The sequence below is a fragment of the Citrus sinensis genome, chromosome 3, assembly GCF_022201045.2.
Source record: "Citrus sinensis cultivar Valencia sweet orange chromosome 3, DVS_A1.0, whole genome shotgun sequence".
Lineage (NCBI taxonomy): Eukaryota > Viridiplantae > Streptophyta > Magnoliopsida > Sapindales > Rutaceae > Citrus > Citrus sinensis.
Window position 1 is genome coordinate 10,454,710 of NC_068558.1, and position 15,015 is coordinate 10,469,724.

General features: G+C 33.4%; 1 protein-coding gene and 1 long non-coding RNA gene across 3 annotated transcripts; both read left to right on the top strand.

The window, feature by feature from the left end:
- The first annotated feature begins 260 nt into the window (after nt 1-260).
- On the top strand, nt 261-2,367 carry LOC102630705 (uncharacterized). Of its 2 annotated transcripts, none has more exons than XR_008053455.1 (4): nt 261-783; nt 1,345-1,424; nt 1,512-1,571; nt 2,177-2,367. It is a non-coding gene; the product is annotated as an uncharacterized LOC102630705 (long non-coding RNA). The 2 variants fall into 2 exon arrangements; XR_008053456.1 differs by having other exon boundaries at nt 1,512-1,566.
- A 5,166-nt stretch (nt 2,368-7,533) lies between these two features.
- On the top strand, nt 7,534-13,703 carry LOC127901296 (LEAF RUST 10 DISEASE-RESISTANCE LOCUS RECEPTOR-LIKE PROTEIN KINASE-like 2.1). The gene is made up of 3 exons (XM_052438314.1): nt 7,534-8,602; nt 11,084-11,116; nt 11,972-13,703. Exons 1-3 carry the CDS (start codon nt 7,828-7,830, stop codon nt 13,096-13,098), a joined length of 1,935 nt encoding a protein of 644 aa, XP_052294274.1. The 5' UTR covers nt 7,534-7,827; the 3' UTR covers nt 13,099-13,703.
- The last annotated feature ends 1,312 nt before the right edge of the window (nt 13,704-15,015 follow it).

Below are 15,015 nucleotides of genomic sequence, written 5' to 3' on the forward strand. Positions count from 1 at the left end.
AAGAGACAACAATCGCCATAAATTTCTCAAAATCCCTAAAATTATGCCAAAAAAAGAAAAAAATAAAGCCGCTCCATGGCCTTAAGGGACTGACTTCGAGTTCGTGGACTGACGTGCCAATGACTCCGCTTTATGGCTTTCGTGGAACGATTCCGTGACACGCGAGTGGCAGCGTGCTATTTACGTGGAGTCGGATCAGAGAAGATTTTACTACGAGGAGTTGGCAACGTGAGAAAGACAGCGAGTTAGTTGCTACGTCTTCGACTTAGGGTAAACTTTTGGCAGAATTTGAGCTGAAATTTAGTGAGTTTTAAGTGGTAAGACGAGGTTTTGAAAGAGGAAAAGGAGTGTTTGGCTGGCGAGAAAGTGAGAGAAATTTTTTGAGTGTGGAGTGATGGCTTCTCTGTTTTTACTTCTTTATTGTTCTTTATTGAGTAGATGGTGACGATACAAACTTTTAACATTGTTTACTTAATTAATTGGATAACAATCTCACATGATTGTTTTGATTTATCAGATAAATCAGTTAGAGAAGAATGGAGATGTTGTTGCTCAGGCACGAGCAATTACAACAGTCTAGACGCTCTGCCCCGTCTTTCTTTCAATGTTGTTGGCACACTGAATAATTTCCTTAGTGACAAGTTAATCAAATTTAGAGGTATATGTGGTTTTGATTTGACTTACTTTTAATGAAATACAATTAAGGAATTTTTCTGTTGTTTCTTGGCCTTTTGGAGAGTTAGGATTGAAGCAACGTTTGCCTTAGCTAATACAACATCTAAGGTATTGTTATTATTCTCACCTTTATTTATTAAATATATTGAGCACATGGTAGGTCCAATATTGTATGTTACCAAAATGTATGCAAAATCTATTCACCAGAGGTATTTGCATAAAGTGAATTTTTGTGAGAGACTATTCTTCAATTGTGAAAACTACTTTGGTAGTTCTCAAACCCATTACAATTGATTGGTGCTTGTGGCTTTCTATTAGAAAGATATCCTTAGTAAAATCTTTGTGAACTACATTTTTGGAAATGCAAATGCTTTGTGTGGTGGTGATTGTGCTTATTTGCTTGGCCTTCTAGCATTTCAGTTAAATGATTTATTTTGACTTGTGCTTATGACTAACTTGTTGATAGAGAAACTAGGCCGTTTATGGATGCACTGATATGAATCCTATAATTTTTCTCTTAAGTGACATGTTGAACTTTTTGGAAGATATTTTTTTTATTTGATTTGTCACATATTGTGCTTTATTAGTTGGAAATGTTTTGGTTTGTGGACCATGTTGCACTTACCAATTCTCAATATTGATATATGATATATATGCACTATTGTACAGGAAATTGATTGAGTTGGTTTGCTCCATCTGGTGAAATTTTATAAAAGTCGAAGGTTTGATGAGAATATTGGACTCCCCAAGTGAGATTCTATCTAAGTTTGAAATTGTTCTTATATCGTTGCTGCAGCACTTTGTTAACGTTTTTTGTTTTCTGCTGATCATTCCAGGCCAAATGATATCCGTGATTTTTCAGAGTATTTGTTCTTGAGGTAATGCCTTGAGGTAAGGTATGTAATGAGTTGTGTGAAGTGGGATGTGATAATAATTTTGCCCTTGCTTCATGTGATGAAATCTCATATAATTTGCCCTTGCTTTATGTGATGAAATCTTTGGTGGTTTATTTATTTAGTGTCTTTCTATTTCTTTTTATATGCTAATTTTCATAGTTTTAGAGCAAGTCTTTCTCTAGTCATTTTGAAATACTTCCACATGTTGTTTCTTAGCCAAGATTGTCTTGCCCTAATGAACAAGTTAAATGGATTTGCGTTGCTTGGAGTCTCAGTGTAATATATGTGTTTTAGAACTTAGATTGATAAACAAATTTGAACAAGTACATTGGAAGAAGAATAAAGAGAAGATTAAAAAAAAAAGAGAGTAGAAATAAAGAAAAGGATGGTGAAACTTTAGGAGAATAGGGGAATCAAGAGAAGAGGATAGAATTTTGATGGATTTTATTTAATTATGTAACAGAGGTTTTATGATGTTAGATGTTGTGCATTAATAAATTTGTAATCTTGGAAAAATACTTTACCATGAATTGAGTTAATTGTAAGTGGCCAATACGCTAATATATATTCTTCTAGCACTCATCTAAATGCAATCTGTGTTTCAGGTGATGTTGGTGGCTCTTGGGAATTTACTATCAGTGTTCTTTTTACGGATTAATTGTTTTTCTAATGATGGGGTAGTGATTGAATATTGTAGAGAATTTATGAGCTATTGTTACGGATTTGATTCACCATGTATTTTGATGATACTATTTGTTGGAAGTTTCAAGTAATTGAAATTTTTAGTATATGGTGATATTTGGTATTTGATAGTTTTTATGAATTTGAATATAATTTTTATTTCAGTTAATTCAAATTTTAAAATGTGGCTTTTGTTATTTCTATTTCAAAATTGTATAATTTAAATAGTATTAATTAGTATTATTATAATTTCAAAATTAAAAATAATAATTTTATTTTTTTAAACCTTAAATCTCATGACAGAGAATGTGAATCATTAATATATGAAAGATTTTGAAAAAGCCCACTAAATTCAATATAATTTAAATTACCTGCTAAAATTTCCAATTAATTCTCAAAAGTCTAGCAAAACGACGTCGCTTGGTTCGTGACATATGCGTGATAGATATACACTGTCACAGGAACATGTGATAAATAAATGTTGTCGTAGATTTATGACATGGGCTACAATGACAGATGGAAATTCTGTCATAAGTAGGGTCGTATGATAGATATTCTCTGTCATGGTAGCTCATTTTTCTAGCAGTGATGTCAAATATTAAGTAACAATTTTGATAGACCCATTTACTAAGTAATCAAATATTACGTTAATAAGTCTAATTTTGTTATGTCCTATAGATATAGAAATATATTATGGACAAATATAACATTTAATTGTGTTATTTTAACTTATAATAAAATGGACATTTTTATATTAACATATGAGAGATTCTTACAATCAACTATACTATTTAAATAACTCCGACCCATTAAAATTTACTGTTCTTTAGCCAAGAGTGTAGAGAACGTTTTCTCATTTTTGCTTCGCTGGGTTTTTGTGTATGCAACTTTAAAACTGGATCAATGCAGCAACTTGTAGATTTGAACTAAATGACAAGGCTGAAAAGGAAGCTGAGCGGCAATGATCAATTATTGCTAATCAAGGTACATAATTTTATTTCTCCCTCAAGCATGTGTTTGAATAGATTTAAAAGATTTTGGGTTTAAGTCTAAATATTTTACAGCAAATCTTTCGTTAAAAATTTTTGCCTAATTTGCATCCAAGATCTGTCCCACCTATTTTATGATTTTCCTTTGCAATACTCTCTATAAAATCATGAGTCAATCTACTTATAATCTCTATAAAATGATGAGTCATCTCAAATGTGGGTGGAGTAGAGTATAATCTTGTAAATTTTAAATGTTTCTAAATTTTGACAATTAAAAAAGAATTAAAATAACAATATGCAAAAAATGAGTATATCAAAACTATAATAAGTCTAAAATGAGTTAAATTTTAATAAACAATAGTAAGCTTAAAATGAGTGCCAAACAACAGTACATGAAAAGAACAATACACGTCAAATAAGTCATCAAAACAATAATAAACCTAAAATTATTTAAATTTAGGAAGTCACTAAAATCTTTGCAATATCCCCCGATAGTTGTGATCCCTTTTGGTGATTGTATACCAACTTGAACTCTGTAAATTGTAGACAATGAATGGTAAAACTAGAAAATTAAGACTAAGCAAAGATAATAAATAATAGAATTAATAGTAAAACCAGATTAAGGGCCAAAACAAGGGACAAAAAGAAATCAAGAGAGAAAAGCAGTTAAATATATGTAATTTTGCTGCTGTGAGAAAGCTCCAAGTCTGAAAATCTATGCATGAAAATCTAAACATGTTTGCATGGAAATCTTTTTTTGTGTGTGTATGTGTGCATGCACGAACACGTGCAATGATAAAATTAATATGATTACAAATTAAACCATTACTTTAATACCTCTAACAAACCTTGAAAACTACTTTCACCAAATTTCTCTAATGAATGGCAATCTCTAGGTTTGATTTAGGCTTATAAACTCTAGGAATTCTTTATGACAATAAACAACTAAAAACTCCATGTTGGCAATGGCAAGTATAAAAAAGGACGTACAAGCGAGTCAAGGCAAGTTCAATGATCTTAAAAGATGAAATATCGCAGAGATACACCGAAACTGAGATCCTTATGAAGTTGTCACACAAACTCATAGCAGGGCTATTTAGACGTTCTCCATTCTGATAAAATTTACGAAAATTAACCTGTTAGTTGTAGCTGCACTTCTGGAAAATAAAATGATGGGCTGCTGCTAATATCAGGTCTAACCCCACTATGGAAATCAAAGCACAGAGGCCCAACCTTGTTCAATTTCACCCTAATGGAAGCAACGTTCAAGACAAGTTAATCATGCCTTGTTGATGAAGAAAAACAGTCAGCTGAATATAAAAAGACAAATTGATTTCTGCATACATAGTACGCATTACAATGAAGGCTCTGTGACGTTTGGATTAAGGGCAAGATGATCCATGGTTAGATTGAGAGGATAGATTACTTGGAGAGCACAAATTAAAATCCTTAATAAATTCATACTTTGTAAAGAATTTCATAAATGATAAAACAATGAACTTTCAAAGAAAAGGCATAGTCTCTACACTTAAAATTTTAACTCCACTATCACTTCAGAGAAGGATTTGTAACTATAGACTCTGAGGAAAAGAGTTCAAAAGGGTTTAAAAATCCCCTTACTCACTCGTAGAATATCTTTAATCACCAGCTATTAATTTAATTTAATAAATTCAAGTGGGATTTAAATATAATTTTTTTTACCAAAAAAAAAATCTAAATATGAGGTTGAACAAGTTAAATTAGGGGATCTTTATTTCTTGACTTCCAAGCTAATGAGAAAGTTGACCATGTTTTATTGTTTAAAGGAAGGGATGGCAAATGTTGGACTTTTTTTGTTGGGCTCATCTTGGTCCGGCTTGGCTCTTTTGTTTGTTTCCTTTTTTTTTTTTTAAATGTTGGGCCAAAAAACATAAATTTTTCTGTTTAGTTTTTTTAAAATAATTTTATTATGTTTCGCAAATTTATAGTTTAAAAAATTATTTTTATTAGATTAGGCTTTAAAAACTGGGTTTTGTATGTTATGGCTGCGTTAAATAAACGTTAAAAAGTGTATTTTATTTGAAAAATATATTTTTTTTATTTTTATGTTTTTTTATTTACTTTTGAACCTAGCCTGAGTAAATTTTCTAACATCTGCAGAATATTTTTTATTATCATTTTTTTTCAATCCTCAGAATATATTCTACATTGGAAGTGGCACCTAGGGAAATTGGAGTTAATTAACCAATGTCCAATGTTATCCGGCTCTTCTCAAATTTTAGTTATTAGTAAAATTAGACGCTCTGTTTTTTTTTTTTTGTGTGTGAATCTGTTTTGATAAATATACTTTCAAAACACTTATTCAGTGACAGATGATAGAGTTTGTGGGTTCTGTGCCTCTGGCCTATTCCTTAATTAATATTTACTCCGAAGTCCAAATAAAGAATGAATCTATCACTTCAAAACCACCACAATCAATTGATTTCATCATCAATTGCGTACTAAAAATAAATTGATGAATTGTCAGAGTATATCAGCCATTCAAACAAGACTTCACATATCCAAATACTAGGAAGCTAGCAAAGGATTTCAAGTCAACCCTTGTATTTGGGCAAATTCTCTCAGTTAATTACTTCAAACTGGACCTCGTTTACTTCCAATTTCCATACCTTAAGTCAACAACTGAAAGGAGTTGGTTTATTTTAGTAAATTAATGGTGGCACTATCCTTTAACAGCTAATCTGTCTTTGAAAGTTTCCGCTGAATTATATATCTCGTGTTAATCAATTTGTGGATATGTTAATGTCTATGAGGAGGCATATTCCAACTGTTCTGCTTCTTTCAGCTGCGGAAATTTCACCGGTATTGGCTATCCTTTTTGGAGAAACGACCAGCCTGATTATTGTGGTCATCCAGGCATCAAGCTTGATTGCCAGGGAGAAAGAGCCACCATTGATATCAATTCCCAGAAGTATGATATCATCGAAATCTATCATGACACTCAAATCCTGAAGATTGCAAAAGCAGATTTCATGTTGAACATTTGTCCTGTAAGCTTTATCAACAGTATTTTGGAGTTCAATCTCTTCGAGTACACATTCAGCGACCAAAACGCCAGCTTGCTTTACAACTATGATCATCTGACTGAAGATCATCAGCCACGGTTACAGGAGTTTACTTGTCCGATAAATAACTGGTCCAGTAATTGTTACTTCACTGCGCCGGCAATTTCAAGTAATGACGAATTTTCAAGCAGATGCAAGATCAGTCTCTTGATTCCAGTGCTGGCATTTGCTGTTGAAAGATTTACAATTTATTTATGGAACTTTGATCAAGTTATAAAAGAGGGCTTCGAGGTTAAGTGGATTATAGACCAAGGGCCATGCAATGATTGCCTTATTTCAAGAGGGAAATGTGGATATAACAGGACTATTAATGATTTTACTTGCTTTTGCCCGTATCAACCTTAGCCAAGGACATGCTCCAGGACGCAGCCACCAGCAAACAGTGTCGCCGCTAACCCTAGTACAGTTCCAGGTATGCACACATGATGGTTCTTTATTTATTGATTTATTTTTAACCGATACAAAGGGATATATATACTATTTTTAGTTTTTCCAGTTTTTAAGTAGCTACCGAGCTAGTTATGAGAGATAAGATTGATGAGATGAACCAGCATTCTTAGCCCCAATATTGTGAGAAATAATTAATAATTAAGATTTCTTTTTGAAAAAATATTATACACAACATAATCAGAATCCAGTAAAATTGAAGTTTATAAATCAACCCAATATATCAAAGTATACTACAATTGAAGTCTAACATAATAATAAACTCTCACAATAATCCTTCACCTTAGAGTTAAGAGGAGGCACTATAGACTGATAAAGGACACTGATAATAAAAAATTAGGACTAGATATATGAGAATGAAAATCCTCTACATACTAATCTATACTCTGAATTTTTAATAAGCTTGTGCTATGCCGCTACTTATATGGTTTAGGGGACATTACTTTCATGCACATCAGTCTTCAGCCAAAGCCCATTTGTTTAGGTGACATGGAAAAGCAATAGAATATGAGGAGTTTATTATTCTTCCAATCGCTTTTTTTTTTTTTTTTTTTTGAAAGGAAATTGCTTTTTGGTTCAACAAAAGAATTAAAAGCTTCAATCGATTCTGCAATTTCCATGTAGCTGCAAATGGGTCCAAAGCTTGTTGAAAGGGGGATCGGTTAGGCCAACTTTTGTTAAATAAATTTAGCCCGATTTGCAATCCCAGATCCAACCCATATATTTACGAGTTTACTGGCAAACCCTCTCTAAAAGTCAGAGTCAACGGCCATTGGATTTCAGTCTGGCTCTCTCGTGGAAAATTCAAATGGGGTTCTTCACCTTTAATTAATTTATTTGTCATGGGACCTAGCTAGTTTATACGTTATAAAATTTTCTACAAATTGCTTTCGCAACTGCTTTTCAAATTATAAAAAAATTGTTTTCTCCATTGAAATGTTGCACTAGGCAATTACCTCTTCATACAAGCAAACAAACCCATATAATCTTACCAAGTCTTTGTTTCTTCCAAAGAGATTATAGTTGCACATAATCATGAGTCATCTCTTCCCTCCGCCAATTCTCATCTCCATCCTCACCTTCATGATCTGCATCTTGATTGCCGTTCCTGCATCTCAAGGCGATAGTGATAGTGACGAACAGTTCATGTCATGCAACAGCTCTCACTCGTGTGGGGACTTGCAGGATATCGGTTATCCATTCTGGGGAAGCAATATTAGGCCTCAGTATTGTGGTCGCCAAGGTTTCGAGCTCCAATGTTATGATGATGAGTATGCTACCATACGAATCGGACATCAAAGTTTTCGAGTTTTAGAGATTAACAATACACATCCAATCATGAGAATTGTTATAGCTGATTATTTAGGTAGAGATTGTCTTGAATCAATTCGGAAATCCAGTATCAGCGACCCTCTATTTAATTACACTGAGAAGGTTCGAAACCTCAGTTTATTCTATGATTGCTCCGGTGATTCCTCCTCACAGCTGGGCAAAAATAATTATAATTGTACCTCAGAAGGTGGAGTGGTTATAAGAAGCTTTTACACGATCGACAACTATAAAGACTCGCGGCTTCACAATCTTAGCAACTCATGTTCCAGTGTTATCAAAGTCCCCATACAACTGACACGTCCCAATATTGGTTATCTTGAGGAAGGTAAATTGATCGAGGCTCTGAATCAAGGGTTCGAAGTGAGATATGATGCGGAAGATAAGCTCTGTTCGACATGTACTTCTCATCATCCTCGAGGGATATGCGGATCTAATCAGTCTTCAGATGAATTTTCGTGCCTTTATCCTCCTCGTCATGGTATGCGTCTACGCCCTTCATTTTCCGTATTATCGTTACAAATCTTTTAATCGTCAAAACTTAGGCTCGGTTTGTTTGCCAGTTCATGCGGCTTTGCCGGTCCACGCTGTTTACATATTAAAAATTAGTTTTAAAAGTGATCCCAAAAAACTTTCACTTAGAAACTGTGTCTAGACGTTCCTAAACTTTGACAATATTAGACTAACTTACGTTGAAATGAAGAAGGGCTATTGCACAGTTTATTGGATTCCAAATTTTTATTTCTAACATTTTCCGTACTAGAGGAATTATAACACTCCTTCTTATCTTTTGAATTTTTATTTTTTTAGATTAAATTATAAAGAAATCCAAAACCGGCACGCAGCATAGGTACAATTGACACTAATTTAGCAAGCACAGGTGTCTGAATTTTGAGCTAATTCTAGCTAATTTAAATTTCTAGATTGTTTATTTGATTTTGAATTAGAGTTGGCACAAGTATGCACAACCATGTTTTTGCAATATGCGAATATCTTTTCTGACTCTTATTGCCTCGAATTATTACTCTCCAATTAGGAAATAAAATCATTAAATATAAATAGATTATTTTATTGTAAATTATGTTGAGATAACAAGATAAAAAAAATTAATCATCCAAAAATATTTATTTTATTATTTATTATATATACACAATAAAAAAAATCTATGCATACAATTTTATAAATGTATAAATAAATTTTATTCAATATTATATCTATTTTAGTTATTTGTATTCTTACAATAGTTTAACAGTTAGATTACTAAGCACATACAATTATTTTTAAAACTCATAGCACTTTTAAAAATAAATTTTACCACAATATTTAACTAATTCTCTTGAGAACTAATTATTTTTACAACACGATTAATGATAATTATTTTAAAAATTCCAACATTACCAAATTAGCTCTTAACTTCGAAACTACAATAATAAATATTTATAAACATGCTGTAACTTTTAAATGACAACAATCATACACAATGGCAAATAAGTCTTGAATTGCTTTGATCGATTAAGAAACTTCCATGTAGCTACAAATTGGACCAAAACTTGTTAAAAGGGACCGTAGAAATGCAACTTAGGAGCCATCTGTTTTTAACTAACCTCACCCGATTTGCACCAAGCCATACGCTCATTTTAGTGATTTTGGATGCAACACTCGAAAAAGTCAAGAGTCAACTCCCATCGCTTTTCCGTCTCTCTCGTGGAAAATTCTAAAGGGGTTCACCTTTGATTAATTTGTTTGTCTGAGCACCTATTTTCTGTGTTTACATAATGAAATTTCCACAGATCGCTCTCACAATTTCATTTCAAATTTGAAATTAAGCAAATTAAACCCATATAATCTTACCAAGTCTTCGTTCACCTCGACAAGACGAAGAGACTAGTTGTACAAAATCACGAGGCATCTCTCTTCCCTCCACCAATTCTCAACCCCATTCTTACCTTCATGATCTGCTTCTTGATTGCCGCTACTGCATCTCAAGGCGATGGCGATGTAGACGACCTGTACATGTCGTGCAACAGCCCCACTCGTGTGGGAACTTATGGGAAATCCGGTATCCATTCCGGGGAAATAGTAATAAGGCCTCTCTATTGTGGTGGCAAAGGTTTCGAGTCCAATATGAGGAATATCATTTTCCTACCCTACAAATTTGGGTCTAATTATATTGAACTTTTCTATGGTGGAGAACTGATGATAACTGTATGATTATAGAGATAAATATTAAATTTGTACTTACTGCTATAATTTGACAAACATCATCAATGCTCCATGATGGAGCAACTCTACCATAGCCATTACCTACAAATTAAGTTTTTAAAATGATTCTAAACAAGTTTCACTTAATGGTAAACCATGTTTAGACACTCCTAAACTTCCACAATATTAGACTAGTTAATTACTTAAGTTGAAACGAAGAAAGGTTACTGCATAATTTACTAAATTATGAATTTCTATTTTCAACATTTTCTTGTGAATTTACTATCTTTAAATCACTCTTTTATCTTTGAAAACCTTAATTTATTCTTTATTTTTGTAAGAACTAAAAAGAAAAAAAAAGTTCATCAACCCACTTCTATTTTTTTCTTCTTCTTTTAAACAAAAAATGTGAGTAAATTATAATTTTTCGAAAGTAAAGAATTGATTTAAACATAATCAATTTACAAGGGATAATCCGAAATTTATCCTTAGTGGAATTATATGATACTTTTTCTTGTCTGTTGAATTTCTAAATTAAATTATAAAGAAATCTAAAAGAGTCCTGAAATATACGTATAACTGACGCTAATTTAGCATGTACAAGTGTCTGAATTTTGAGCTAGTTCTAGCGAATCTAAATTTCTGGATTGTTTGACTTCGAATTAGAGTCAGCACATGAAGTATGCACAACCATATTATTGCAATATGCAGGTATCTGTTCTTTCTGACTCTTTATTCCCTTGATTTATTACTCTTTCAGACAATGGTAGCTGGACATCGAGGTTTGACGTAGGTAATATAACTGATCCATTCTTTTGTTTCTTTTTTCATTTGCATTTCTTGTTGACACAATGAATAACATCATTTCCATCAACTGTCACTGGGAGAGGGCACTTTTTTTTTTCCTGTGGCCTAGCAGTAAAAGAAACATATAGTTTAATGGGATATTCTATCCTAACCACATAGAGAGCATAATATTACTTAAAAAAGATTTCGAGCCATACTCTTTTGAACGATATTACGTCGAGTCTAAAAATCTTTATATACATATATATAATTCTTGATATGAAATAACAAAACAAAAATGAATCAAATTACTAAAAGAAACTGTGGATCCAAATGCATGTTTAGAAGAAACAGTTGACGTGTCAATTGCTTAGTTGGCAACTGCTGGACCCACTTGCAGAGTTAGTTAAAGCCGGTTGTAACAGCAAACAGATACTGAAGCAGGGTATAAAGTTGATGACCAGAGTAATATGGCAAGATATTTTGTTATTGAATCAGAATTAGGAAGAGTCAAGTAAGACAGAATCGTTCTCTGATACAAGCTGGGTTTATCTTATAATCCCGTGTCGTCAATAAAGCTTGCTGTGGCTATTTCGTAGTGCCGAAGCAAGCTAACCTTGCTGAACTACAAGAAATAACTGGTGTCTTTCTTTAATCTTTAATCAATCTTACTATTTTCAAATCGGTCTTAGGATTGATCTTGATTGACCATTCATTAGAGTTTGTTAACCAATTGATTGAAATTATTTATTAGAAAAGAAAGCATCATAAAATTATTTTAGCTACATAGATAATGACGAGCGTAGAGAAACAACTGTAGTCAGCATCTAATCAATACTTGCTTACTTATTTGTTTCGACAGCTTTAGGTGCCGGAATGATGGGAATAATAATCACCTGTGCAATTATTTGTATATTCAGAAAGAAAAACAACCCATCAATTTTATGGACCGTCTGTTGTAGAAAGGCAACAAAGAGTGATCAAGACCTTGAGGCTTTCATTAGAAATTATGTATCTCTTGCTCCCGAAAGGTACAGCTTTCCAAATGTTAAGAAAATGACTAACTCCTTCAAAGACGAGCTCGGTCAAGGAGGTTATGGCCGTGTGTACAAAGGGAAGTTATCTGACGGTCGTCTTGTAGCAGTAAAGCTCCTCAATACATCCAAAGGGAATGGACAAGAATTTATTAATGAGGTTGCAAGCATCAGTAGAACATCCCACGTTAATGTTGTCACATTACTGGGTTTTTGTTTGGAGGGCAGCAAGAGAGCCCTTATATATGAGTTCATGCCTAATGGATCCCTAGAAAAATTTGTGTACAATGGGAATACTTCGAAGCCTAGTGGTCAGCACTTGGGATGGGACAAAATGTATGAAATCGTTGTAGGCATAGCGAAAGGGCTTGAATACTTGCATCGGGGGTGCAGCACAAGGATTTTGCATTTCGACATAAAACCTCAAAACATTCTCCTTGATGAAGATTTTGTTCCTAAGATCTCCGATTTTGGTCTGGCAAAACTTTACCTTAAGAAAGAGAGCATCGTGTCGATGTTAGAGGCTAGAGGGACAATCGGCTACATTGCTCCAGAAGTTTTCAATAGAAACTTTGGAGAAGTTTCACACAAGTCCGATGTGTATAGCTACGGAATGATGATTATGGAATTGGTTGGATGCAAAAATTACCGTGATTCTGGCATTGATCATTCTAGCGAGATATACTTTCCCCATTGGATTTACAAGCATGTCGAGCAGGGCAGAGAATTTAAATTGCCTGGTGTTGTGACCGGTGAGGAAAGTGAAATTGTCAAGAAGATGATTATTGTTGGTTTGTGGTGTATCCAGACTCGTCCATCGAATAGGCCGCCCATGAACAGAGTGATAGAAATGTTGCAAGAAAGCAACGAAGCCTTGCAAATCCCACCAACGCCTTTCGTCGATTCTCCTCCACGAGCACCAATAACATCTTCTTCCACCATTTCAACTTCGTGACATAATCATCAAATTATGTCATTTCAACATATTCTGATTTTTCATGCGAATCAAGTGCCATTTTGAAAGCTGCTCTGTTCGCCATTTTGAAAGCTGCTCTGTTCACCATCTCCGTTGACGTGACTTTGGCAATCAAACGCCCAGAACGCAGCAGTCGGTTTTTAGGTTGGAAATCAATTTCATATGAAATTTTCTGAGAAATCAATTGTTGATTGCGTGAACTTGAGGAGATACTATTGTACGAATACTTGGCACTGTCTGATTAAGTCGTAGTTGCAAAAATATTTGGTATTGACTGGAAGTTAGGAAAGTGTACCGCGTGTCCCATTAGTTACCATATATGATTTAGAGAAGAACTTGTGCGGACTGGGCACATTGTCCGTCCATTGAGATGGCAGGTGTGATGGAAATAAAAAAAATTTGATTAAAATAAAAAAATTTGTCCCATTGTGAACCAAATAACATGCCGTCAGTGCGAGGGCTGAAGTGGTACCCTTCTCAATATCAGTTTTCTTTATGATTTATGTTTAAGTTTCGTTATAAACAATCTTTGATAAAAAGGATTTTGGTCGTGAGAAAGAGTACAAAGCACTTTCCTATGAAAATACTTGTCGGGTTAAGACGAATTGACCAACACTTTAGAGCCAAACTGAGCTATTTTTTAGATATTATCAATGGTTAAAATCTTTTCACCATAGAAAGAATTTCTAAGATGTTACTGATGGTTAAAATCTTTTGAAGATAAAACAGGGAAACAAAATTGTAGTTTCCCACAATTATCTTTCTCCCTAGATTTGCAAGCGTTAATTAGTATTCTTCAATAGCATTAAGTTATTGTCCTCAGAACCCAATAACTAGTTCTCCTTAAAGAACAAAATCCAACCTTAGTTGAACTGTATAATGGTCTAGTCCTTACTCCACACACTCAAAGAGATTAGATCATTACGTATCCGATAATCATATCTCTATTATTATAGTGATTGTTTATTGCTCCCTCTATTTAACATTAATATAAAATCTATCATCAAAGCGGATCAGGGATTAAAGATTCCAAATAAGGAAGATATTAAAAAAAATTAAAAAAATAAAACATAAAAAATATCAAATCAAGGTAAATCGGTAATATAAATAAAGTCATATTTTGCAAAATAAGAGCGAGCCCATTTTGAGATCAGGCCCTCCTAGCGCAGCGTCAAAAATGTCAACAATTTCTCCCTTTTCTCTTCCTTTTTCAAGAATGTCTTTTTTATTTCTCTTGACACCACGGATCAACTTATTTTACTCTACAAATTTATCATGTATTTGTTCTCAATAACAAATCAAACCATATTTTCATCTCTTTTTTTTTATTCGCCACCACTCAACAATGGCTTTGGTTCATAATAATTTTTGAAAATAAGGGTAAATCTAACCACAAAACCACTTTGAAGATAAGTTTTCTGTTCGAATTTGTGCCCAAACCATTAAAAAAAAAAAATGAGGTAAGCTAAGTATAAAAAGTTTTTTCTTTTATTTATTTTTTTTGGGGAAACCTTTAAACAAGTATGTAACTGCAAGATTATTGTTGTTTCATTTGCCTCTAACTTCGAAGAACCAGTTTTTTGGATTATTTACGGCTTTTAAAGTGCATATTTATTTGGCCATTTATTCGGGTAAGTATAGTTGTTCCCATCAGGCCCCCCCCCCCCCCCCCCCCTTCTTTTTTTCCTCATATATATCCAAGCTATAATATGTTTTTCTTTTGTGTACTATATGTTCATTTCCTTCGTCTTTCCTACAATTGTTTTTTCCCCTTGTTAAGTAAAAACGCTTCGATTTCTTTTTCCCTGATTTTGTTGTATTTGGACTTGGAGATAGATATATTGTAGAGGTACGTTTTCTTGACTTACTTTCTTCACTCGTAAAAGGTTTTATAAT